Below are 24,185 nucleotides of genomic sequence, written 5' to 3'. Positions count from 1 at the left end.
GTACATTTTGGAAGTAAATCATCTTCTAGTGCAGGGGTGGGCAAACTACGGCCCACGGGCTAGGTCCAGCCCGTCAGGGCTTTGGATCCGGCCTGTGGGATTGCCACCCCCGTGGGCCCCGCACCACTCTCAGAAGCGGCCGGTATCACGTTCCTGCGGCCCGGGGGGGAAGGGGGGAAGAGGGCTCCATGCATTGCCCTCACTTCCAGGCACCGCCCCCCCGCAGCTCCCGTTGGCCAGGAACAGGGAACCATGGCCAACAGGAGCTTCGGGGGAGGGACCTGGAGGCATGGCAAGGGCAGTGCACAGAGCCCTGTGCCCACTCCCCCAGGGGCTGCAGGGACATGGTGCTGGCCGCTTCCTGGCTCAGTATAGCTTAGGGGCAGGGCAAACCCTGGTGCATGCCGCTGCCAACCTGAAGCCATTATAGGTAAGCGGTGCTGGGCCAGAGCCCAAACCCCTCCTGCACCTTGCATGCCAACTCCCTGCCCTGAGCCCCCTGCCGCACCCCTCCTTCACCTCAACCCCCTGCCCTGAGCAGCACCCTGCACCCCCTCCCGCACCCCCTCCTGCACCCCTGCCCCAGCCCTGCATGCAATTTCCCCACCCAGATGTAGCCCTTTGGCCAAAAAGTTTGCCCACCCCTGTTCTAGTGCTGACGTCAATTCCAATCAGGTGTGTGTGCGGGCCGTGTGCTCAGCAACCAGAAAATGTTTCCCCTAGGGGTCACAGCTTCGTGGCGGTCAATATTGGGTCCTGCCGACCTGCCACCCACTCAGTTCCTTCTTGCCGGCTACTCTGACAGAGGGGTAGGAGAGTGGGTATTGAAATGGACATGAGCAACACATCTCAAAGAACAACAGTTATGAGAAGGTTAGTAACCGTTTTTTCTTCGAGTGATTGTTCATGTCAATTCCAATCAGGTGATTCCCAAGCCTCAACTTTGGACGCGAGTCGGAGCTTAAATGTTCACAGCACTGGAGCACTGCTCTACCAAAGCCTGCATCATCTCTGACCTGCTGGGTAATTGCACTCAGCACTCACCTTCCCCAGTTTCTTTCCATCAGTCTTCCTGATTAACCTGCTTCAAAACACGTACCCCTTTGTGGGGTCTGATTTATTAAGTCTTTCCACAAAGTGTAACTCACTGTTAGCTGTGCCACTTTCACCCCACTGTGGGTCCATTTAAGAGTCCCAATCAGCTCTTGCCCTGGGTCAGAAGACATGTCCTGCTCAGTCCCCTTCCTAGAGCTGGCCTCCTAAAGCCAATCCCTGTATCTCTCCCAAAACACAGAAGCCCTTGCTCTCCTTGTGGAACAGCATTTATACATCAAACAGTCATAGTTTCCCCTTATGACATGAGCCCCACGCTCTCCTCCTGGAGCTGGGTAATTCAGGTAGTTATTACTGTGCTCCTTAGGCCAGGAGTCCTCAGCTCTCCTCCTAGGAGCTGGCTTGTAGTTTAGCCAGCTGTAGGGCCTCAACCAGCTTCTCCTTCAACTGGCTCCTTCTCCCCAATCAGTTCTTCAACTCAGAATGTTCAACAGGCCAGTCTTTTCCTGCTGCTGTCTCCCTGCTATTAGGGAGGAGGCAGCAGTTATGCTGGTCCCCTTCTCCCAGTTCATCGGGTGAGACTACAGCAAAATCTCCTAGCTCCAGGCTCTTAAAGACAGTGACAAGACTTCCTCTCAAACGCCACTCATTCCCTCACACACCCTCTATCTCTCCTCCGCGTTTTTTCTTAAATATTAATACACAGATATAGAACCTTTCAAAATTTTAAAGGGCCACACTACAATGGGGTGGGCTGAACCCTAAGCACCTAGTACCATTAAGGTGCAGACCACCCCCATCAGACTGATAAACCTTTATAGACCTCAAGACTTGTTTAACTGAAATGACAGTAGGTCTTCTACAAAAACAGTGATGTCATTTTTTAATCATGGATTGTGATCGCCCGCCAATCACTGAAAAATGCTTATTTTTAAAAGAATTAACATCACCCTGGCTTATCCGTAAGCTTAACATTGCAATGTCCTGCTAATGTAAAAGAGCAGAAGCTTAAACTGATCACAAGTTAGCAATAACTAAAAATTATTTTGAGTCATCTATTATCCAAGCTGAAATGCGAAAACAAAGAGCCAGGATAAAGTGAGATGCAAACTAAAATTCATTTTTTACCATAACCTAAAAGCATCCCCTTACAGTTCTATTTCATACACATTAAGTAGGGCTGTCAATTAACTGAAGTTAATGCCTGCAATTAACAAAGCTAAGTTAACCTGTTAATTTTTTTTAATGTGTTGATTGCATACCTGTGGATGGGGCAGGAGGCATCAGCAGCAGGGGGCCAAAGCCTCATCCGCAGCTTCCCGGGCTACAGTCCCAGTCCCAGCCCCAGCCCCATGCTCCAAGAGTGGCTAGAGCCCTGAAGGGGACTGAAGCCCTGAGTCCTGCATCAGGCTGAAGTCCCAAGGAGGGGCTTGAAGCCTCAAGCTCTAAGTTCCACACTGCAAGGAGGGCTCAAGCCCTGAGCAGGGCTGAAACCCAGAACCCCCAGTCCTGACCCTATATTTGAAAATATAAAAAACCCAAAAAATATTTGAATGTTTGAATGTTGATTTGAAATCAACAGTTTGATTGCAACTGTGATTAATTACACAATTTTTTTAATTGCTTGACAGCCCTAATATTCAGTTTGCACAACACATACACACAGAACTAAGCAAAATACTTAAAGTAACAGGACCTATGCTAAATGGAAACATGTCAGTTAACTTTATGGAAAAGAACAGGAAGATTAAATTCCTTAAAGCACGCATACGAACATACCCATGAAGCTGCTGATCATCACGCTGATATGCATGGCTGCTTGACAGAAGAATGACTTTGGCACATCTACTGCTTTTCACCCAAGAAAGGAGTGTTTGACAAAATGACCTATACTTGTTCTTTATACCAAGATGGAGGAGGAGAAGCAGAATGATAGATTAGGTATTTAAGAAATAATAAAAAGCTACAATTTTTATGGTTTGTAATGCATTTAATATTTAGGGATGATGTAAGATCATGTTCGTTTAATTAAAACTAGATTTTCCTCATAGAATATCAGGGTTGAAAGGGACCTCAGGAGGCCATCCAGTCCAACCCCCCGCTCAAAGCAGGACCAATCCCCAACTAAATCATCTCAGCCAGGGCTTTGTCAAGCCTGACCTTAAAAATATCTAAGGAAGGAGATTCCACCACCTCCCTAGGTAACGCATTCCAGTGTTTCACCACCCTCCCAGTGAAAAAGTTTTTCCTAATATCCAACCTAAACCTCCCCCACTGCAACTTGAGACCATTACTCCTCGTTCTGTCATCTGCTACCACTGAGAACAGTCTAGATCCATCCTCTTTGGAACCCCCTTTCAGGTAGTTGAAAGCAGCTATTAAATCCCCCCTCCTTCTTCTCTTCCGCAGACTAAACAATCCCAGTTCCCTCAGCCTCTCCTCATAACTCATGTGTTCCAGTCCCCTAATCATTTTTGTTGCCCTCCGCTGGACCTTTTCCAATTTTTCCACATTCTTTTTGTAATGTGGGGCCCAAAACTGGACACTGTACTCCAAATGAGGCCTCACCAATGTCGAATAGAGGGGGAAATGATCACGTCCCTCGATTTGCTGGCAATACCCCTACTTATAAATCCCAAAATACCATTGGCCTTCTTGGCAACCAGGGCACACTGTTGACTCATATCCAGCTTCTCGTCCACTGTAACCCCTAGGGCCTTTTCTGCAGAACTGCTGCCGAGCCATTCGGTCCCTAGTCTGTAGCGGTGCATTGGATTCTTCCATCCTAAGCGCAGGACTCTGCACTTGTCCTTGTTGAACCTCATCAGATTTCTTTTGGCGCAATCCTCTAATTTGTCTAGGTCCCTCTGTATCCTATCCCTAACCTCCAGCGTATCTACCTCTCTTCCCAATTTAGTGTCATCTGCCAACTTGCTGAGGGTGCAATCCACACCATCCTCCAGATCATTTATGAAGATATTGAACAAAACTGGACCCAGGACCGACCCTTGGGGCACTCCACTTGATACCGGCTGCCGACTAGACATGGAGCTATTGATCACTACCTGTTGAGCCCAACAATCTAGCCAACTTTCTATCTACCTTATAGTCCATTCATCCAGCCCATACTTCTTTAACTTGCTGGCAAGAATACTGTGGGAGACCGTGTCAAAAGCTTTGCTAAAGTCCAGGAACAACACGTCCACTGCTTTCCCCTCATCCACAGAGCCAGTTATCTCATCATAGAAGGCAATTTGATTAGTCAGGCATGACTTGCCCTTGGTGAATCCATGCTGACTGTTCCTGATCTCTTTCCTCTCCTCTAAGAGGTTCAGAATTGATTCCTTGAGGACCTGCTCCTTGATTTTTCCAGGGACTGAGGTGAGGCTGACTGGCCTGTAGTTCCCAGGATCCTCCTCCTTCCCTTTTTTAAACATGGGCACTACATTAGCCTTTTTCTAGTCGTCCGGAACTTCCCCCGATCGCCATGAGTTTTCGAAGATAATGGCCAATGGCTCTGCAATCACATCCGCCAACTCCTTTACCACTCTTGGATGCAGCGCATCCGGCCCCATGGACTTGTGCTCGTCCAGCTTTTCTAAATAGTCCCGAACCACTTCTTTCTCCACAGAGGGCTGGTCACCTCCTCCCCATGCTGCCCAGTGCAGTAGTCTGGGAGCTGACTTTGTTCGTGAAGACAGAGGCAAAAAAGCACTGAGTACATTAGCTTTTTCCACATCCTCTGACACTAGGTTGCCTCCCTCATTCAGTAAGCGGCCCACACTTCCCTTGACTTTCTTCTTGTTGCTAACATACCTGAAGAAACCCTTCTTGTTACTCTTAACATCTCTTGCTAGCTGCAACTCCAGGTGTGATTTGGCCTTCCTGATTTCACTCCTGCATGCCCGAGCAATATTTTTATACTCTTCCCTGGTCATTTGTCCAATCTTCCACTTCTTGTAAGCTTCTTTTTTGTGTTTAAGATCAGCAAGGATTTCCCTGTGAAGCCAAGCTGGTCGCCTGCCATATTTACTATTCTTTCTAAACATCGGGATGGTTTGTCCCTGTAACCTCAATAGGGATTCTTTAAAATACAGCCAACTCTCCTGGACTCCTTTCCCCCTCATGTTATTCTCCCTGGGGATCCTGCCCATCAGTTCCCTGAGGGAGTCAAAGTCTGCTTTTCTGAAGTCCAGGGTCCGTATTCTGCTGCTCTCCTTTCTTCCCTGTGTCAGGATCCTGAACTCGACCATCTCATGCCTGTTAAGTCTTTATTTTAGACGAAAGGTTTTAAATGGAAGGTTAAGGATGGAACCAAGCTTAACTACAATGCTTATGATTATGAATCAGGTCAACATTTACCAGCTATTTTCATACACTAGTATCTAAAAGTCTGATCCAGCTCCTAGTGGACGTTGCACCCCATATTCTTCATAGAAATATGGTCATGATATGAATATGGCATAACTGAGATATATTTTATGCAAGATGACTCATTTAAGATATCATTGGAAAGGTTATAATTTACTAATGTGATTATCCATTTTGTATGCATGTATCATTTCTGTATCTAAAGTTAGTCAATATTCCTATGTAACAATTACAACTGTGTGTGTGTATTTGGGAGACACCCACCAGGCAACTGGCCATCACAGGAAGAAACAATAAGATTGTGAGGATACGAATCTCTCTCCTTCCTTAGAGGCATCCTGGGACATAGCTGTGACACCATGGTGACAGGTGGTCCTGTCACCTGATACAAAAAACACCTTGGATACTGCTGGCACTTTTCTTCTGTAGGGGGATGGGGATCAAACAAAGGTTTCTCAACTTAGGTAAATCCTTTTTAAGGCTGGGGAGGAGGTTAATCTAAACTCTCTTCCACTGCCTACGTAAGAAGACAGACAGCTAAAAGTACATGAAGGGACAAAGGAACTAACCCGAGGGGAAAGACAGGGGTGAGTCAGACCGAGAGGGGTCTAGTCTGTAAGAAGAAATAACTGGAACGCTAAGCTAGAGAAACTCTGCAAATAGCCTAAAATATTTAGGGTGAGAAATTACTTCTTGAAACCACTCTCTTTAAGATCTTAAGCTTAATATGCGTGTTTTGTTTTATTTGCTCAGTAATCTGCTTTGTTCTGTTTGCTATCCCTTATAATCACTTAAAATCTGCCTTTTATAGTTAATAAATTTGTTTTGTTTATTATTAAACCCAGTTTGTGCAATTTTTAACTGGGGGGGGGCAAGAAGTTATAAATATCTTTCTTCACATTCAGGGAGAGGGTGAATTTTTATGAGCTTGCGCTGTGCAGATTTTTCTATACAGTGCAAAAGTATTATACAGCGTGGGTTTACTCCCCAAAAGGGATATGCACGTGAGTGCTGGGTGGATCCTCTCCCACAGAGCTGACTTCCCTTTGTGTCTGCAGATGGGTGTGGCCCTACTTAGGTGTGTGCACCTAATTCACCAAACAGGGAGAGGGAATCCATGCTGGTGGAGCAGGAGGGGCTCAGTGAAACCCCAGTACATCAGGTGGCATCCAAAACCAACCCATCACAAATCTACTACAGCTAGATTGTAAATGTTGAACGTTTTTAAGAACCCACACACTTGAACTAGCGAAAAAACTGTGCTCAGTTACTCTGGTGTGGTAAATGCTGGCTTTAATGACAATCACTATCTCTACATAGCAAGTATACAACAATATGAATTCCTCCTCGTTTCACATTATAACCTCAGTTCTGAGATAGATGAAGAATACTGAGAAACAACTGAGTCATTCTGATAGCAGAAATAAATTTTAGAGATAAACAGCACAAATGTGCACTACTTATAAGAAAGACTGCGAGTTTCTCACGGAGGTCACGGATCCCAGGACTTTCCAGGACTTCTGCAGCAGCCAGTGCTGCTGGCCTGGGGGCCATCTGAGCAGCTCAGGCAGCCCCAGGGCCAGCTACACCGGCCACTGCTTGGGCAGTCTCAGGCCACCGCACCCGCCTCCCCCAGCAGCAGCAGCAGTTTAGGAGGGGGACTCAGGGCTGGGGTGCGGAAGGGGGTGAGGGCTCTTACCAGCGCTTACCTTGGCAGTGCTCCCCGGAAACGGCAACATCCCTCAGCTCCTAGGCAGAGGTGTGGCGAGGGGGCTCTGCCCTGAGCGCCAGCTCCGTAATTCCCATTGGCCACAGTTCCCGGCCAATGGGAGCTGCGGAGCTGGCGCTCAGGGCGGAGGCAGCACACAGAGCTGCCTGGCCATGCCTCCGCCTAAGAGCAGAGGGAGGAGGATGTTGCCTCTTCCAGGGAGGCCCAGAGCCAGGTAGGGAGCCTGCTAGCCCCCCTAAGATTTAGTCAGGGGTATATAGTACAAATCATGGGCAGGGCATGGGCCGTGAATTTTTGTTTAAAGATACCTGTGACTAAAACGTAGCCTTAATTATAAGCAGATATTTTCCCAGAATAAATGGATTAAATAGTGCCAGTATCCTAGTGACAACTAAATAATATACATCATCATGTACCTATCAGTATGATTAAGTCCAATTTGGCTTTTCTCAGTAGTCCACAACCAGAGTTTAATTCAAACAGTAGAGATGCAATTGGGTAATTAATGGCAATTTTCAACTGTATTTGTTTAATAAGCAACTTACTAGTTACAACAGTTCAGAAAGATTTTGATTCCAACTTATTTCCCCTTATTTTATATATTTGCTGGATAGAAGCCTTGCCAGAAACAATTTTTAGATTCATTTTAAAGTGCTTTTTCTGTACTGGAAACTTTCTCCAGCTATAGTTACTTTTGGATTTATTTCATAAAATAGTTAACATGAATCTTGACTGCTAAAGAATTTGGATATGTACATTTTCTGATTCAGCTTTCACTAGATACAGTGAGAACAACCAATAATATACATACCTTTACAAATGGTGATCTGATCTGGAGAACCACAAGCTTTTTAGAAGGTAAAGAATACACTGCAAAAAACAACAAAAAGTTGTGTAAGGAGAAAACATGTGCATAATGTAGAGTTAGACATGTCCAGATTAATATGATTTATAACAGTTGATAAAAAAGGATATTCTAAATAAAAATTTAAATCAGATTCGATTTAAAGATGTAAATAGAAAAAGGTATTCAAAATTATATTAATCATTGTTAAAGCCTAAATTTAGTATAATTTATTAAAATTATTAAAACTAAATAAAAATATTCAATGATTTATTACAAATAAATTCACTATTCAATACATTTGGCACTGAAGTTTTAAATAAAGTCAAACCACTGAACTGGTGGAAGTTACTAGCTAAGGATTTGGAATCAGAATTTGGTGAAAAGGTAAGTGAGCTTTTGACAGCAGTAGCCTCTTCCAAGGGGGCCAAGTTGCACGAAGGAGTCATAGGTTGTCTTCAATAGATCATTCTTCCAGGCAACAATTTTTTTCATGAATCCTGTGATTCAAGTCACTCAGATGAAGGATGTGGGTGTTCTTTCCTTGCAGACCTGTATTCAATTCATTCAGTTTCCCAAATATGTCGGTGACATAAGCACATCTTCCCTTGGTCACACAGAAAACCAAGTTCATCCTTTTTGCAGTCTGTTTCTCAGATTCACAGCTCATCTCTCCGTTCAAAAAAAAAATCATCCAAGTACTTTATCTCCTGACAGCCAAAGAGCTTCACTGTGGAACACCACAACATCATGATCAGACCCCATTTCTTCATCAAGTTTTGCCAACAGATATGTAGTTCATAATAGCGGAGATCAGCTGCAAATCACCACATAGCTCTGGACTCAGAGCTTTAGCTACCAGTTGTTCTCGGAGACTGTTGCAGAGACTCCATATAGCAGATGGAGCAACTTTCTTTACCAAGGCATGCACACCTGCTGTGTTGTTCTGCCACAGACAAAGCTCCCATCTGTGCAAAAGCCCACAATGTAGTCACACAATATATTTTTGTCTTACATGTAGCCCCAGAGGACACTGAACATTTCTTGTGCCATCTCATGACTGGGAAGAGGGAGACAGAACACAGTGACTTTGAGAATTGCACCTTCCCATGTGTATATTTCACTAAAATCAAGAAATGTGCATCACCACCCTCAGTGCTCACATCAACTTGAAGAGCAAAAAGCATGTGTGTTTTTCAGATGCTCAACCAGCATGTTTTCCTGATCTGCTGCTATCACTTCAATCCTTCGCTTCACTGTGTTGTTGGAGAGTGGTATGGCTTTGAGCTTATTTGCCTTAATTTCCCAACATATTACCTTCACCTTATTGATTGCAGTTGGCAAAAATCAAAATCTCCCCAATTGTGTGAGGCTTCTTGGACTGTGTGATATGGTAATTCACCTCAAATGGTGCTTTCTGAGCTTGCTCAGAGACGGACATGGCTCTCTTGAATGCCACTTGTTGACGCAAAAGTTTTTTTTTCCGGCACTGGAAAAGCTACCTTGTTTTTTTTTTATATGCTCCTAGTGAAGGGTTTCCAAGTGTCATTTAACTTTATTAGGGATCGTGCTTTCACTAGATAACACTGTGTGACATAGCAGGCATTTTGGCCTTTCTTTGTTCTTGACCAAAATTCTGGTGAAGCTATAATCAAAGAAAGCTTCATCATATTTGCAAGCACATTTCTTGGACTCCTGTTTTTTGTTCATAACAGCAACACTAGAGTCACTGCTTGAGGCTGAGCCAGGTTTTCAGTGTAAAAATGAGTCCATTGTGCCTCTTATCACAAAAAACAACAACAACAAAAAAAGAGGAATTCACTGTTAAGCAAAGGAGGCCAGGATTTAAGAAGGCCCTGTGTGGTGATCCCAGGGCAATAGAGAAACAGTGACTTACAATGACTGAGTGCCAAGAGAGTACTCGGCTTGCCTTAAAGGAAGGTATGGGACCTGCCTTATGGACCTTACAAGCCACTGCAGAGTCCTATCTCAGAAAAGGCTAGCATAGGCTCCCACCAGCTCAAGCACGGAGGATGCCCTGTTGATAAGGCTGCTGCCCACAGATAAGGATCTTCTGCATTCAGGTCCCTCAGCTGGATGCTTGCACAGCTGGATGATGCAAATGGCCAAATTGGCATCTGCACAACCAATGTGTCTGGATCTGCTCCACAAACGCCAGGAGGCTGTTTTGATTTACCAAATGGTGGCCTCCACATAATGTGACCTCACAAGCACCATGTGTGGAAGGTGATGCCATGAGGAGGCTGCCATTTTGTAGATCAAAGTGACAGCCTCCTGGTGCAGCATTCATGGACCAGGTATGGAAACACTAGGGGCAGACAACATCATCTCATGAGCCAAATCTGGCCAACTGAACCCATAACTCATCTGCTGATGGTATGACCCCATTTGGGGGTGCAAACCATAGTTTGGAAACCATTGCTCTTGTGGATGGGAAGGTGGTAGCGACAGCCACCGCAGACGGTAATTACAAAGAAACATGCTTCAAACATGATTGAAGAGGAACAAATGCTACTCAAAAAGACTCTTAAACCACTTATTGAAGAAGTGGAACTGTGGGATATGGATGCAGTTTTTAGCAGTCCTGTCCACAGAAATAAATCTCAGACCATATCCTTAAAAGCTGCAAAAGACATGGAACTATCCAAAGCAGAAGAAAGCACTGATGTCAACAGTAATACTAAGACTGTCTGCAACTGCTACATTTTTACAGAAAAGCATTTTGTCCTGCAGTACATCGGCATTTCAAGAATCCAAAGCTGCTGCCAAACCTAACCAAAAAAATATTGCATGACCTGTACTGCTTTAAGTGGTGCACTGGTGGTTGCAGTGACTTCAGCACCACCAAGTATTAAGGAAGCAAGTGGGGCACAAGGCTGCCATTTTAATCGCAAAGCCTCATGTAGGAGTGCTTGGGTAAAAGGCAGGTTTCCAACATATTCATGATAACTGTTCAGCATATGCATAATCTATCACTGCAAGTGGCTGTTGGTTTAACAACTCATTCCAAAATCCATAACAAATTCCTAGTGCAGCTGATAAGTATAAGTTACCCATGGTACCACAATCAATGTTTGAATGTGACGGAACAATGCATATATGCCAAGCAAAAAGCAAACTAATGTGCATTCTGCATGTTGTTCCTCACCCAGCAACTGAAAACATGACCAGTACCTTTTGTCAGCAGAGGCCTTTCACCATATCAATCACAGATGGTGTGGCTGACGTACAAGCCCTTGACAAACCAGAAACCATTAATACCTGCTGAGATTTGGCTGAACATTTCATTATGAGGTTACAGAGAAAATACTTGACCTATGACCAAGTCCACCTTGCGTTTGACACATATGCAGAGAAATCAATTAAAAATCTTATCAGATAGAAGAGCCTCCAAGGTATTGCACCTATCCAGTACATAAATCATCTCCAATGTCAAGCTGAAGATGCTACCATCTCATATTTACACGAAGGCTGAATTAACTGCATGCCTTGCAGGAAAAAACACTCCAGTAGGCAAAGAATTGCTCAAAAAAATATCATACAGTGTACTGAAACTGCTGCCTGGCACTGTTCTGAGGCTTTTCTTCATAGTTCCCACACAGAAGCAGACACTAAAATTATCTTGAACGCCATCAGTGCCACAAAAAGAGATGCTACTAAACTCTAGATTTTTGCACAAAGCAAATGTTCTCTCTGAGAGACTCTGCCCAATACTTCCACAAGACTCTGGTTTTTAAGCCTGCTGCTAGGGAAGAAAATTCTTGTATATCCCTCAGAGATATCTTTCTCTCACTCAGACCATTAAAAGCTGCCACACTGCCAGGTTCCCACTCTTTCAGGATGCGGCACTACTTAAAGGTTGTCTGGAAACACCACATTATCTTACTGGAAGGTATTTAATTCAGCTGCTGAAGAATTCTCTCTTCCCTCTGTAGGTTCTCAGAACAGCTGAGACAGTCACCTAATGAGGTCAAACACGCTGGAGGTGTTCATATGCCAAATTTACCATTTGAAGACCAACATTACAACACTTGGAAAACATCCACCAGTGTAGTTCTGCAAGAAGCAGACAAACGGAGAAAAATTGCCACCAACAAGGGCTGCATTTATACCTGCTACCAAGAGGGAAAATTGTCAAGCAATGGAATGGCTCTGGGATGATCAAGCACATCCACAATTATCCTCTCCTATTGCGCCTGGACAGGCCTCATAGGATGCACTGATTGTTCCAGATGTGTGTGAAATAGTATGCGCGCTTGATCAATCCTTTAATCAAATGCTTGTCTGCAAAGGCCAGATGCTCAGCAGCCTGCTTTGTACAGAGATGTGGAAGTGTGGTGCAGACAAGTATGAGCATGACAATATACCCAGCAGTGGTGCTCGAGAGAGACAACACTGATGAGGACTTGGATGAATGTTTTCAGTCCTACATTTCAAGGCTAACTCCCTTCAAATTATCACTGATCAAGGTCTTTTTTTAGGTAAGCATTGCTGTCCCGTGTGATAAACCTGCAACCCTAGCGATAAGGCATAAGAGTTCTTGTTACAGCTCTTCATTTAAAGTGGTTCACTTAAGCAAACTAAGAAGGGGAGTGTAGCAATTTTGATCTGGAAAGTATCAGATTAGAACAGTAATTTAGCTACATAAAAAGGCACATACTGTATTATTTCAACAATATAGTTTCCTGTTTCAGCACAAACTGGCTTTACAAGGAAACTACATTCCCAATCCTATAGTGAACATAACATGGGTGTACCCCTTCCACCCACATGGAGCCCCATTTCCACTGGGGTCTCTGTATAGAGCTCATTGCAGGACTGGGGCCCAACTGAACATTTGAGACATAGCTTTGGACCACTGGAAATACACTTTTAGTACATACCTTCAGCATTTATACTCAACTCTGTTGAGTTTTCTTCTGCTGTTGCATACGGATTATTGCCAACCATTGGCACCAGGCAATCAGTGTAGAAGTAACCAACTTTAGGCATGTCAAGGGTAAAAATAACTAGATCTACCGCCAGCTGGCCAACATTCCCAACTGATACAGCTGGCTGAAACAACAGAAGATTCTTAGCATTAGCAACAAATTGGTATTTACTTCCTGAATTACAGTAAAAAAAATTGATAGTTGACAAATAGACAGAAAGGAAGTTCTGAATTCTTGTACTAATTAGACTCATCACAAACACTTAAGAGTAAGCCCTTGCCACTAGACAAAAAAAAGCTAATTTGTGAACAGCTTTACTAATGCAAACTTTGGTTTTGATCCTGCAACCACTTAACTTTATATCTGTGAATAGTCCTATAGATATAAAATTAAGCATACGGATAAGTGTTTACAGATTTGGGGCCTTAATTTTTTTGCTAGACAGATCATGAAAATATTCTTTAAAACCTAATAAAGAATTTGTTAGCACCTAGTGACATCTATTGGCTATTTTGATATTACATAGTTTTTATACATTCAGTTGTGATTTTTGAGTTAGAAACAACTATGTATAGTATTCAAATTAATAAATTAAAACTCAACTTATATCTTTAAGTATATGCTCAAATGACTACCCTCTTACTCAATATTATTAAAATGGGATAGGAGAACCTGAAGCTTCCTTTTACACATTGGAAGACAGGTATCTTCCATATTTCATTCCTATACTAATAGATCAGTACTGCATTACAAGATGTGCCCTGCTGAAAAACCCCCAACATACAGCCTCTATTACCCATAAACATTAACCTCAGTATGGCAAACAGTGAACATTTAGTTGCACAAGGGCTTTGCCAGCGGAAATGAAAGCTTAATTAAGAAGACTGCAGAAAACTCAGCTATGGATGGCTTTGGAAAGGGTATGTGGCACTGCCGAAAGAAAGGGAAGAGTATTTGAATATGTTGCACCTACCATGGGCCCCAAGCCAGCAAATCATTACGCGGTGCTTAATTTTACTCGCATCCCTACAGTTAAGCCCCTGTAACTGTTTGCGGGACGGGGGGGGTGGGGGCGGAGAGTAACAAGCGACACCCCCCTCTCCCCCCAGGTTACTACAGAGTCAGGGCAGGTAACAGCAATGAAGAGCCGTTTCTGTTTCCCAGCTGCGCGGGGGCAGCTGATAGCGAGCTGGGCAGCCCGGTCACTCCGCGGCCACCGCTCCAGACACCCGCCGCCGGGCAGCAAGAGCCAACCCAGCGCTTCCGCTGGAACCCATATCCTAGGCCCGGCCGCGCCGGTTTGCACCGCCCCGCCCCGCCCCGCCGCTCCCTCTGGCCGGGGGCGGAGTCTCCTTTCCCGGGACCGGCGCTCGGCCTTGGCTGGGGCAGGGGACAGCTGCTGAGCCGAATGGCGGGGGAGGAACCCTGGGGGGCGGGGGCTTGTTACCAGCAGGAGCGTGAAGCCTTCAAAGTCCGCAGCAGCGGAACTGCCGCACGGCACAAACATCCCGCCGGGAAGGACCGGTGCTGTGCGTCCACCTCTGTTCTCCAGCGGGGTCCTCCGTCTCTGCGGCGCGTTTGTCTGACGCCTGGCCGCGGCAGAGAAAGGCATTAGGCGCCCATGTAACCGCCTGTCCCGCCCCACTCCCCACCGGCCTTCTTTGCAGGGGGTCCTCTGATACGCAGCTGGAGCCGCAGACAGGGTTGGGCGACCAGGTGTAGTGTAGGAAACTGCTCTCTGTAGCAATGTGCTACGTAGGGTGCACTCAGCAAGCTCACACAAACTGCACATGCTCAGTAACATCTGCTGGAGCCACTGCTCTTCACCCTGCCCTTACTAGGCAAAAGGTTCTCCTGGCTGCATTTACAGGGGTTAAAAAAGGACAAAGGGGGCAAATCAGAGGAGGGGATGGCCAGGGTCTGAGCAGAGGGCAACAATTGATTGGTTAAGAGGAGCAGCTAAGGGCATTACACAAAGTAAAACTATTTCCCCATGCTTATTTTTCCCCCTACTTCTTAAGTGATCACTCTCCTTTTAGTGTGTATAACACCCATTATTTCATGTTCTCTGTGTATATAAATCTCCCCTCTGTATTTTCCACTCCGATGAAGCGAGCTGTAGCTCACGAAAGCTTATGCTCAAATAAATTTGTTAGTCTCTAAGGTGCCACAAGTACTCCTTTTCTTTTTTCCCCCTACTGTTACTCACACCTTCTTGTCAACTGTTGGAAATGGGCCATCCTGATTATCACTACAAAAAGGTGTTTTTTCTCCTGCTGATAATAGCTCACCTTAACTGATCACTCTCGTTATAGTGGGTATGGCAACACCCATTTTTTCATGTTCTCTGTGTATATATATATATCTTCCTACTGTATTTTCCACTGCATGCATCCGATGAAGTGGGTTTTAGCCCATGAAAGCTTATGCTCAAATAAATTTGTTAGTCTCTCAGGTGCCACAAGTACTCCTCATTCTTTCTGCTTAAAGGCACAGGCATCTGAATGCCTAGTCACTGCAGCTCCTCTTTGATGTAACCTGCTGAGGTACTGCAGCAAGAGACTTAATTCAGTGAAACCTGGCCTTCCTTACACCCCTTTCCCCCCACCAGGGGTCTGTACATGCCCCTGAATTTCTCCAACACTTCCCCCCACCCCCCAGTGGTCAACTAGTTACAACAGTGTTGCCAATTTTGTCACTGGTTGGAAATTTCAATTGAAATTGAAGCATTAATACACACTTTAAAAGCATATACAGTGTATGATAAGATACTTGTACCTGAAAAAGTATAATAGGTTAGAAAACTATGAACAAAGACTAGCTTCCTCACACAGGTGTTGTTTTTTCTGACAATGTTTCAGCAATGTTGGCCAACCTTATAATTTAAAATTATGATTTGTAAGCAAGGTCTGACTGAGCTCTCCCCTGACAGCTGGTGATGAGCCAGGGAAGGGAGGAAGGCTTAAGGGCCAGACTGTATTTACATGAACTCACCTACTCTGCTTAGGTTTCCAGCAGACAGAGCTTGTGTTGCCCAAGTGATCAATTTTGGCTGGTGTTGGGAGTTTCTGTACTAAACATTTTTATTATATTATAACTAATTTTTACATAAGAACATATGAACGGCCATATTGGCTCAGACCAATGGTCCATCTAGCCCAGTACTCTGTCTTCCAACAGTGGACAGTGCCAGGTGCTTCAAAGGGAATTAACAAAACAGGGCAATTATTGAGTGATCCATTCCCTGTTGTCCACTCCCAGCTTTGGGCAAACAGAGGCTCTCAAAGCAAGGTGTTGCATCCCTGCCTATCCTGGCTAATAGACATTGATGGACATATTCTCCAGGAACTTATCTAGTTCTTTTTTTAATCCTGTTCTAGTTTTGGCCTTCACAACTGCCACTGGCAAACAGTTCCACAGGTTGACTGTATGTTGTGTGAAGAAGTACTTCCTTTTGTTTGTTTTAAACCCACTGCTTATTTATGTCATTGGGTGACCCCTAGTTCTTGTGTTATGTGAGGGAGGATATGTCTATCAATGGTTATTAGCCAGGATCGGCAGGGATGCAACATTTTATAGGTTTTATAGACCTCCCCCTTAATAGTCTCTTCCAAGCCGGAAAGTCCACCAGTCTTTTTAATCTCTCCTCATATGGAAGCTGTTCCATACGCCTAATAATTTTAATTGCCCTTCTCTGTACCTTTTCCAATTCCAATATATCTCTTTTGAGATGGGGCAACCAGGACTGCACTCAGTATTCAAAGTGTGAGCATACCATGGATTTATATGGTAAAAGTGGAGGAGCTTGATTTGCCAGACTGATCAGCAAAGCCAGTGCTGACAAACTATGTGAAAAGTCTGCAAAACACCAATCCTCTGGACTGCATTGACACGCAGAAAGCCTTGTAAGCTAATCATTGTCAAAGCCAATTTTAGAAGTACTTAATGAGGCTGTTAAGAATGCTGGAGACACAACACAGTTTATGCGAACAAACATGTCTGTCATATCATACTTTCTCTTTAAGCAAGAGATACCACACACTACAGACTGGAGGCCAATGTTATGTGCATTGTCATTTATTAATCCAGAAGTTGGACACTGGTTCCGACCAAGACCAGCAAATGCTCACTATCTTTCTGCAAGAAACTCAATTGACTAGTTAAAAGCATGCAGTGCAACAGTGAAAGATTCAGTCATTGAAAAAGTGAAGAACTCTCTCATCACATTCAGAAAATGTGCATACATGGCTGATGAATGCACCGATGCAAATGGGTGTCAAGTATTAAGTCACTACCTACGTTATCTTGAGATCAGTGTTAGGTCAGTAGATGAATTTCTAGATGTTCAGGTTATAGAAGTCACATCAGCTGTATCTCTGACAACCCACATCTTAGAAGAGTTAAATGCTTGTCAATTGAACCCCAGACAGATGGCTGCTTGTACATTTGATGGAGCTGCAAACTTCTCTGGAAGACATAGTGGAGTACAAGCTTTGCTCAGAGAAAAGTGTAACCCTAATCTCTCCAATACACACTACAGAGGCCTTCTATTCCAAATAGCATTAGTACAAGCTGCAGAATCTTCAAAAGGCATTTAAAAAGCTATAAATTCAATGTCTTCATTATACTCTTTTTCAGCAAGAATCCAAAAGGACTGAACATCTTAGAAAATATAGAGGATACATTGGGACAGAAGTTCTAATTAGTCCAACCTGGGAAAATCCGTTGGCTTTCTCATGAGCGATCCTTGGCTGTTGTCTTAAAATTACTGCAACCATTATTAATGGCTTTGGAAAGTATCTACCAAGATGGGATGGATCTAAGTAGTGAGGCTGGTGAACTAATTATGCTACTAAGTTCAGAGAACACAATCTCCATTCTCTTTTGTAAGTCTACTGTTGAAACCACTTGGGTCACTATACAATGTCATCCAGGCACCTGCTACAACAGTAGCAGATCTCTGTCCAGCAACGGAAGCTACACTTGGATCAATCAGAGAGATATCCATTGAAAATGTACTGGAAGAAACAAAGACTTCAGTTCAGAAGCTGACTAATAAGGGCACTTATATTAACTCCTTAAATGAAGAGACAAGACGTGTTTGTTAAGACAGCTGAAAAAGTACTGTGTTCTGACAAGATTCTTACATCTCTACAACAACAACTTTTGGATTCCATCAACCTCTATGTAGCTTTTGCAGATGCCTATCTTATAAAACACTGACAATTGAGTGGAGTGAGGCACTTCCAGCGTTGGGGCTGCCAGGTAATCAGGACAGAATAGAGAATTTGAAACAGAGTGGAATATCCTACAATGAACAAATGTAGATTTGATTTCAACTTCTTCTTTATCAACACTAATGGTTCAATCCAATTTTTGTGCTATGTTTTTTGAGATGAAAGAAATAAGAATTCATCTCTTTCTACTGCCAATAAACTTCCTGTCAGGGTGGTTAAGCACTGGAATAAATTGCCTAGGGAGATTTTTAAGAGCAAGTTGGACAAACATGTGTCAGGAATGGTCTAGATCACTGGTTCCCAAACTGGGGTTCACAAACCCCTTTTTGCACAACGTTACAGAAGGTTCACCAGAAAAATTTCACTAATGGTGTCCAGAGGGCCCCGGGCCTGGGCAGCAGCAGGTGGGACCAGGTTGCAGGGCAGACAGCCTGAGCCCCATGGAGCACTGAACAGGCACCTGGTCAGTGGGGCGGGCCCAGCAGCCCCAGCCCACGGCAGTCATCACTGGGCTGGTAGCCCGAGCCCCATGGAGAGTGGGGCCGGGCAGTTGGGGCCGGCAGCCCGAGCCCCAGTGGTCAGCCTGAACCAGAGCTAAGGCTTTATCTTTCTCCAGTAGTTCCAAAGGACTTCCAAGCGCTATGGAGAGGAAAGCAAGCACATCCATCACCCTGGGGAAATTTAAACTTAAATCCCTGGAAATATTCATTTTTAGGAGGGGGTTCACGAGATTTCACAGCTTAGTGAAGGAGGGTCATGGGTTGTTGAAGTTTGGGAACCACCGGTTTAGATAATACTTTGTCCTGCCATGAGCCCAGGGACAAACTGCTGTCTGCAAACTTTTGCTGCCGCAGGTAGCAGGTGTTTGTTTTTTTTTTCCAATCGCAGTTTCTTACAATCTGTCACGTACCGGTAACTGCTACCAGCAGCACATTGCTCCGGGGAGGCGTTTGGAGGGTCACAGTTTCCCTCAGGCGGCTGAGTCAGGCAGCCTCGCGCCCGAGTTGTGCGCCCGTTCGAAAAGCGGTTGGCGGGGGGAGGGGAGCGCGCGGCCGCTGAGCGTGGTGGGTGGGGCTGGGTGAGAGGAGGCAGTCCCAGGAGCCCCGCATTGGGTTCATGAGAGAGGACGGGCCGGGGGCTGGGCACTGGGCAGGGCGCGTGTCCTGTAGGCGCTGCCGCGCTCGGGGCTCGCCATGGCGCTGCCCCCGGAGAAGGCCTCGGAGCTGAAGCAGATCATCCGGCAGCAGCTGACCAGGGTGAGGGGCGGGCGGGAGACCGGAGAATAGCCCCCTCCCCCGCCGCCGTTGGAAGCGCGCGTGCTGGGTCAGCTGGTGCCAGGGCTTTGCCCTGCGCCTATGAGGGGCTCGTACCACTGCCAGCTTCGGTGTGTGTGTGTGGCGGGCTGGTGCCTCCTCGCCCTGCTGCTCTGGTCACTTCTTTAGTGCAGTGTTGGAAAAGCAACCGGCTGAGTGTATGAGGCTTGAGGTTGGACAGTCATTCCAACGCCTTGCAGGGGTAGGCTAGTGCCCACCCTCCACGCCAGCCTGCAGCCACCAAGCGAGCCGGTGCGTCCCGTGGTTTGTACCTCACCACAGTCGCAACTTGGTGGTTCTTTGGTTTTTCCATTTGTGGAGGAGCTATCCTCGCCATCTGTGTGTTGCCCAAATGGGGTTGAGTGCTGCCCGCTGCCTAGGGGAAAGGCACACTGCCGGGGCTTTTCACTGTAGCTTCAGTCAGGTTTTTGACTGGAACATTGCAAGCACTCCATGACTCAAGCCAGTGAGTGCTGGCAGCTTTTCCATTGGCCTGTATCCTTGACGTGTGGTTCCGGAAAGGCTTCCTGGACTTGAGTTGGGAGAGAGGGAGTGAATTGAGGTCTAGGTGTACGCGTTGGTCCAGAGTAGCCAGGGTCTTGTTGTACTCCTGGACCACAGCAGCGTCTTGCCTGATGTTGGCTGGCACGATGCCTTCCAAAATTGAGAGCCCTGGGATTGGTTGGAATTGATCTGAGAGATCCCCTAACAATCCAGAGTGTGACATTGATTTCAGCGTCAACGAGATTGGTGTAGAAGCTGGCGCACAATACTCTGTGGTTGCCAAGACCAGAGCTTGTACTGATGTTCAAAGCATGTATGCATGTCATCCCTAAAATGTGCTAGTGAGCTTCTGTATGATGTTAGCCCTTGTCTTTATCTTCTTTTTGGTGTTATCAAGGTATTGGAGATAGGTCAGCATCCAGTTGAGAGTAACTCCAAGGTACCATGGGTTGTAGTCATGTGGTAGAAGCAGACCACAAAAGTCCACTTGCAGTGGCACTTTGGTATTGTTTATTCACATGGAAGGCAGAGCATTGAGTTTCAGTCGCCAAGTTTTGAAATATGTCTCAAGTGTCTAAAGGTCATTGTTCATCACCTTTTCTATGGCCTTCAGAGAGATGCTTTGTTGCTAGTGCAATATTGTTTGCATGGATGAATTTATGGGATGATATGACTGGATTCTCACTGGTGTAGAAATTGAATAGTGCAGACAGATCTCTGTGATTTGCTGGCAGATTTACCAAGATGTACAGTGAATCTTGTGTTACTCAGCATCTCAGTGATGTTTGATGGTTGATTGGCATGAGAAAGCGAATGGTAACTTCAACGGAAGATGTTTGCATCATACAGTATTGTATGCAGAAGAAAGATCAATGAATGCTGCTGCTGCTTTTAATTTTTCTGGTAGATGGGTTCTATGTAGTTGGTTAAGGCCAGCACCCAGTCACACTAGTTGTGACCATTTCTAAATCTGGCCTGCTTTTTGGGTACCAGTTGCTGCAGTATGTGCTGTAACCTTTGAAGTAGGAGCTGCTCCAACAGTTTATAGCAACTGCTAAGGGCGAGATGGGCTGGTAGCTTTTTGGGTGAGTGGCCTCATTTCCGGGCTTCAGAATGACTATGATCTTGGCCCCCTTTCCACTCTTTTGATATTACACCGGAAGAGTGGACATTGCTGAAGAAGTCTACTAGCCACCTTCAGACCAAGGTTTTTCAGGAATTCAAGATATATTCTGTCCATTCCTGCTGCTTTCCTGAACTTAGTGTTGTAAAGACCCTTGTCCACTTAAATCTACTGTGTAGGGGACCGAAAAAGGTGAAGAGGGCGAGGAGCAGATGACAACCTTTGTGCGGTCTCCCCGTAATGTGAAAGCACAATGAATGTAATCAAATTGGTGACTGAACCTCCTTATGGGATCTCCTGGTCAGAAAAGCAATGGCTCTGGTAACTGAGTGATTTAAAATAAACAGCTGTCCAGTATGTATCCTGCCTTGTTTTCCTTCTCTCTGCCTCAGGGTTTGTTTTAAAAGTGAGGTTTTTGTTTCTACTCCCCTTTTGTTAGGGCAAGTATCTGCTTGCCTAATTATTTTCCCCCTTCCAACATCTGTTTATTATTCCTTCATCTTGTTTCTCCCCTTGTCTCTGCTCTGATTAGTCTTTTCCTGGGCTTGCTACATCTGTCTTTTTTTTTTTTTTTTTCCATCATCACAAAAAATACCAAGCTCAGATCCCTAAGTCTGTTTTTCACACTTCTCAATCTTTTGGAGAGCTGAAAAGGTACGTAGGTCATAGAGAAAAGCTGTGATTTCAGTTATGCGAAATAAGACAGAGTGGGTAAGGTGGAGAGAGAAAGGGAGGTTGCTGCAAAAGCCAGGACCTTAAGAGAAGACTCTTGCACCATCAGCTTACCAAACTGTGTAACAGGACAGAGGAGGCTAGTGGTAGATAAGTGAAAGAGATTGGGAGTAGGAGAAGACAAGGTCTTTGAGGTAAATTGGAGTAAATTCCTGGAGGGCTTTGTTTTTTCTTTTTCCTTTTAAAGATGATAAAGTTTGAACTAGATGTTGGAACAGATGAGAATTATGTGATGCTTATTTATAGACATTTCTGTGGTACTTATCACCATAGTAATAGGGTACCTCACCTACACTAATTAATTTAGCCTTACAATGTACCTGAGAGATTGGGAAGTATATTTATCCCAACTTTACAGCTGAGGAACTAAAATACAGAGATTAGGTAACTTCCATATGGTCACACAGGAAGTCTGTGATGGAACCAGCAACAAAACCCAGATCTCATGAATCCCAGCCTAGTCCCTTGATCACAAGATCATCCTTGTAGGGACGAGGGTATACTAGACACAATATGTGGGCAGAACTCTGGAGTTTGAGACACAAAATGATACAAAAGCATAGATAAGATTTCATAATGGGCAGATTTACAGATATGTGGGAGGAGGAGTGTTCAAGGTCTGGAATGCTGTCAAGATAATGGACAATGAAGCCAAATAGTTGAGGCCTGGGCTACACTTGAGTTTTACCAGTACAGCTATTTTAGTTAGGGGATGAGGTTTGGTTTTTTGTCTTTTTTTACTGAAACACTTATACTGGTAAAGACCTTATTGTATATGCAGTTATGCCTGTGTAAAGGTGTATTAAAACGGTATAGTTATTTCCTTACCTGAATGGGAATAACTATAACATCTTTATTATTTAGTATTTAGCATCTTTTTACTGGTAGAACTGCTGCCACACTAGGGGGTAATAAAACTTTAACTGTACTAGTATAGTTGATGCCTGAGTCAAGGTGGGGAATAGAGATGAGTCTGAAGATACTGCTTTTGTCCAGAAGAAGTACTCCTGTCTTGAAACAGTCATCTAAAAGAAATGTAGAGGAAGCTGCATGTTAACTTAAGGTGGAGAGGGTGAACAGAGGAGAGTCGTTAAACTTGAATCAGTGTTTTATCATAAGAATATTTAAAATGGCCATACTAGGTCAGAACAATGGCCCATCTAGCCCAGTATCCTGTCTTCTGACAGTGGCCAATGCCAGGTGCTTCAGTGTTAATGAACATAATAGACAGTTTTTGAGTGATCCATTCCCTGTCTTCCACTCGCAGCTTCTGGCAGTCAGAGTCTAGGGAGATCCAGAACATGGGGTTGCATCCCTGACCATCTTGGCAAATACCCATTGATGAACCTATCCTCCATGAATTTACCTAATTCTTTTTTTGAATCCAGTTATAATCTTGCCTTTCAACGTCCGTTGGCAGCAAGTTCCACTGGTTGACTGTGCATTGTGTGAAGTACTTCCTTATGTTTGTTTTAAATATACTGCCTAGTAATTTCACTAACTTTCTAGTTCTTGTGTTATGTGAAGGGGTAAATAACACTTTCCTATTCACTTTCTCCACAGCATTCCTGGTTTTATAGACTTCTATCATATCCCCTCTAAGTCATCTCTTTTCTAATATGAACAGTCCCAGTGTTTTTAAATTCTTCTCATACAGAAGCTGTTCCATACCCTGAATCATTTTTGTTGCCCTTCTCTGTAACTTTTCCAGTTTAGTATGTCCTTTTTTTTTTTTTTTTTTTTTTTTTGAAATAGGAGAGACAGAACTGCATGCAGTATTCAAGGAGTGGGTGTACCATGGATTTATATAGTGGCACGATGATATTTTCTGTCTTTTTATCTTTCCATTTCCTAATGGTTCCTAATATTCTATTAGATTTTTTGACTGCTGCTGCACACTGAGCAGATGTTTTCAGAGAACTCTCCATGATGACGCCAAAATCTTTCTTGAGTGATAACAGCTATTTTAGACCCCATCATTTTCTGTGTATAATTAGGATTATATTTTCTAATGTTGATTACTTTGTGCTAATCAACATTGAATGTCATCTGCCATTTTGTTGTTCAGTCATGCAGTTTTGTGAGATCCCCTTGTAACTCTTCTCAGTCAACTTTGGACTTGCCTATCTTGAGTAATTTTGTATCATCTGAAAACTTTGCCACCTCACTGTTTATCCCCTTTTCCAGGTCACTTATGAATATGTTAAACAGCACAAGTCCCAGTACAGATCCTTGGGGGACCCCTTTATTTACCTGTCTCCATTGTGAAAACTGCCCATTTGTTCCTACCCTTTGCTGCTTATTTTTTAACCAGTTACTGATCCATG

At 44.4% G+C, this 24,185-nt stretch overlaps 2 protein-coding genes across 8 annotated transcripts in view; one reads left to right on the top strand and one right to left on the bottom strand.

Annotated features, from left to right (window-relative positions):
• Positions 1 to 19,113, bottom strand: part of PSMG2 (proteasome assembly chaperone 2) — a 37,733-nt gene extending 18,620 nt beyond the window's left edge. The window contains exons 1-5 of one of the 5 annotated variants that reach the window (XM_043539905.1): positions 19,097 to 19,113; positions 14,397 to 14,538; positions 12,902 to 13,073; positions 7,965 to 8,023; positions 2,833 to 2,951 (exon numbers count right to left, since the gene is read on the bottom strand). In XM_043539905.1, coding sequence (XP_043395840.1) covers positions 2,833 to 2,951; positions 7,965 to 8,023; positions 12,902 to 13,073; positions 14,397 to 14,456 — 410 coding nt within the window. In that variant the 5' untranslated portion in view covers positions 14,457 to 14,538; positions 19,097 to 19,113. Of the gene's footprint in view, positions 1 to 2,832; positions 2,952 to 7,964; positions 8,024 to 12,901; positions 13,074 to 14,396; positions 14,770 to 19,096 lie in introns of those variants that run through there. The other 4 variants (XM_043539904.1, XM_007062340.4, XM_043539903.1 and 1 more) reach the window with 4 other exon arrangements.
• Positions 19,114 to 19,230: 117 nt separating this feature from the next.
• The window catches only part of CEP76 (centrosomal protein 76), a 39,529-nt gene continuing 34,574 nt past the window's right edge, over positions 19,231 to 24,185 (top strand). The window contains exon 1 of one of the 3 annotated variants that reach the window (XM_007062338.4): positions 19,231 to 19,442. In XM_007062338.4, coding sequence (XP_007062400.1) covers positions 19,380 to 19,442 — 63 coding nt within the window. In that variant the 5' untranslated portion in view covers positions 19,231 to 19,379. Of the gene's footprint in view, positions 19,443 to 19,494; positions 19,752 to 24,185 lie in introns of those variants that run through there. The other 2 variants (XM_007062339.4, XM_037892891.2) reach the window with 2 other exon arrangements.

This window comes from Chelonia mydas, chromosome 2 (genome assembly GCF_015237465.2).
Source record: "Chelonia mydas isolate rCheMyd1 chromosome 2, rCheMyd1.pri.v2, whole genome shotgun sequence".
Taxonomy (NCBI): Eukaryota; Metazoa; Chordata; order Testudines; family Cheloniidae; genus Chelonia; species Chelonia mydas.
The sequence above is the reverse complement of the archived record's forward strand: the minus strand, read 5'-3'. Positions and strand labels throughout refer to the sequence as shown.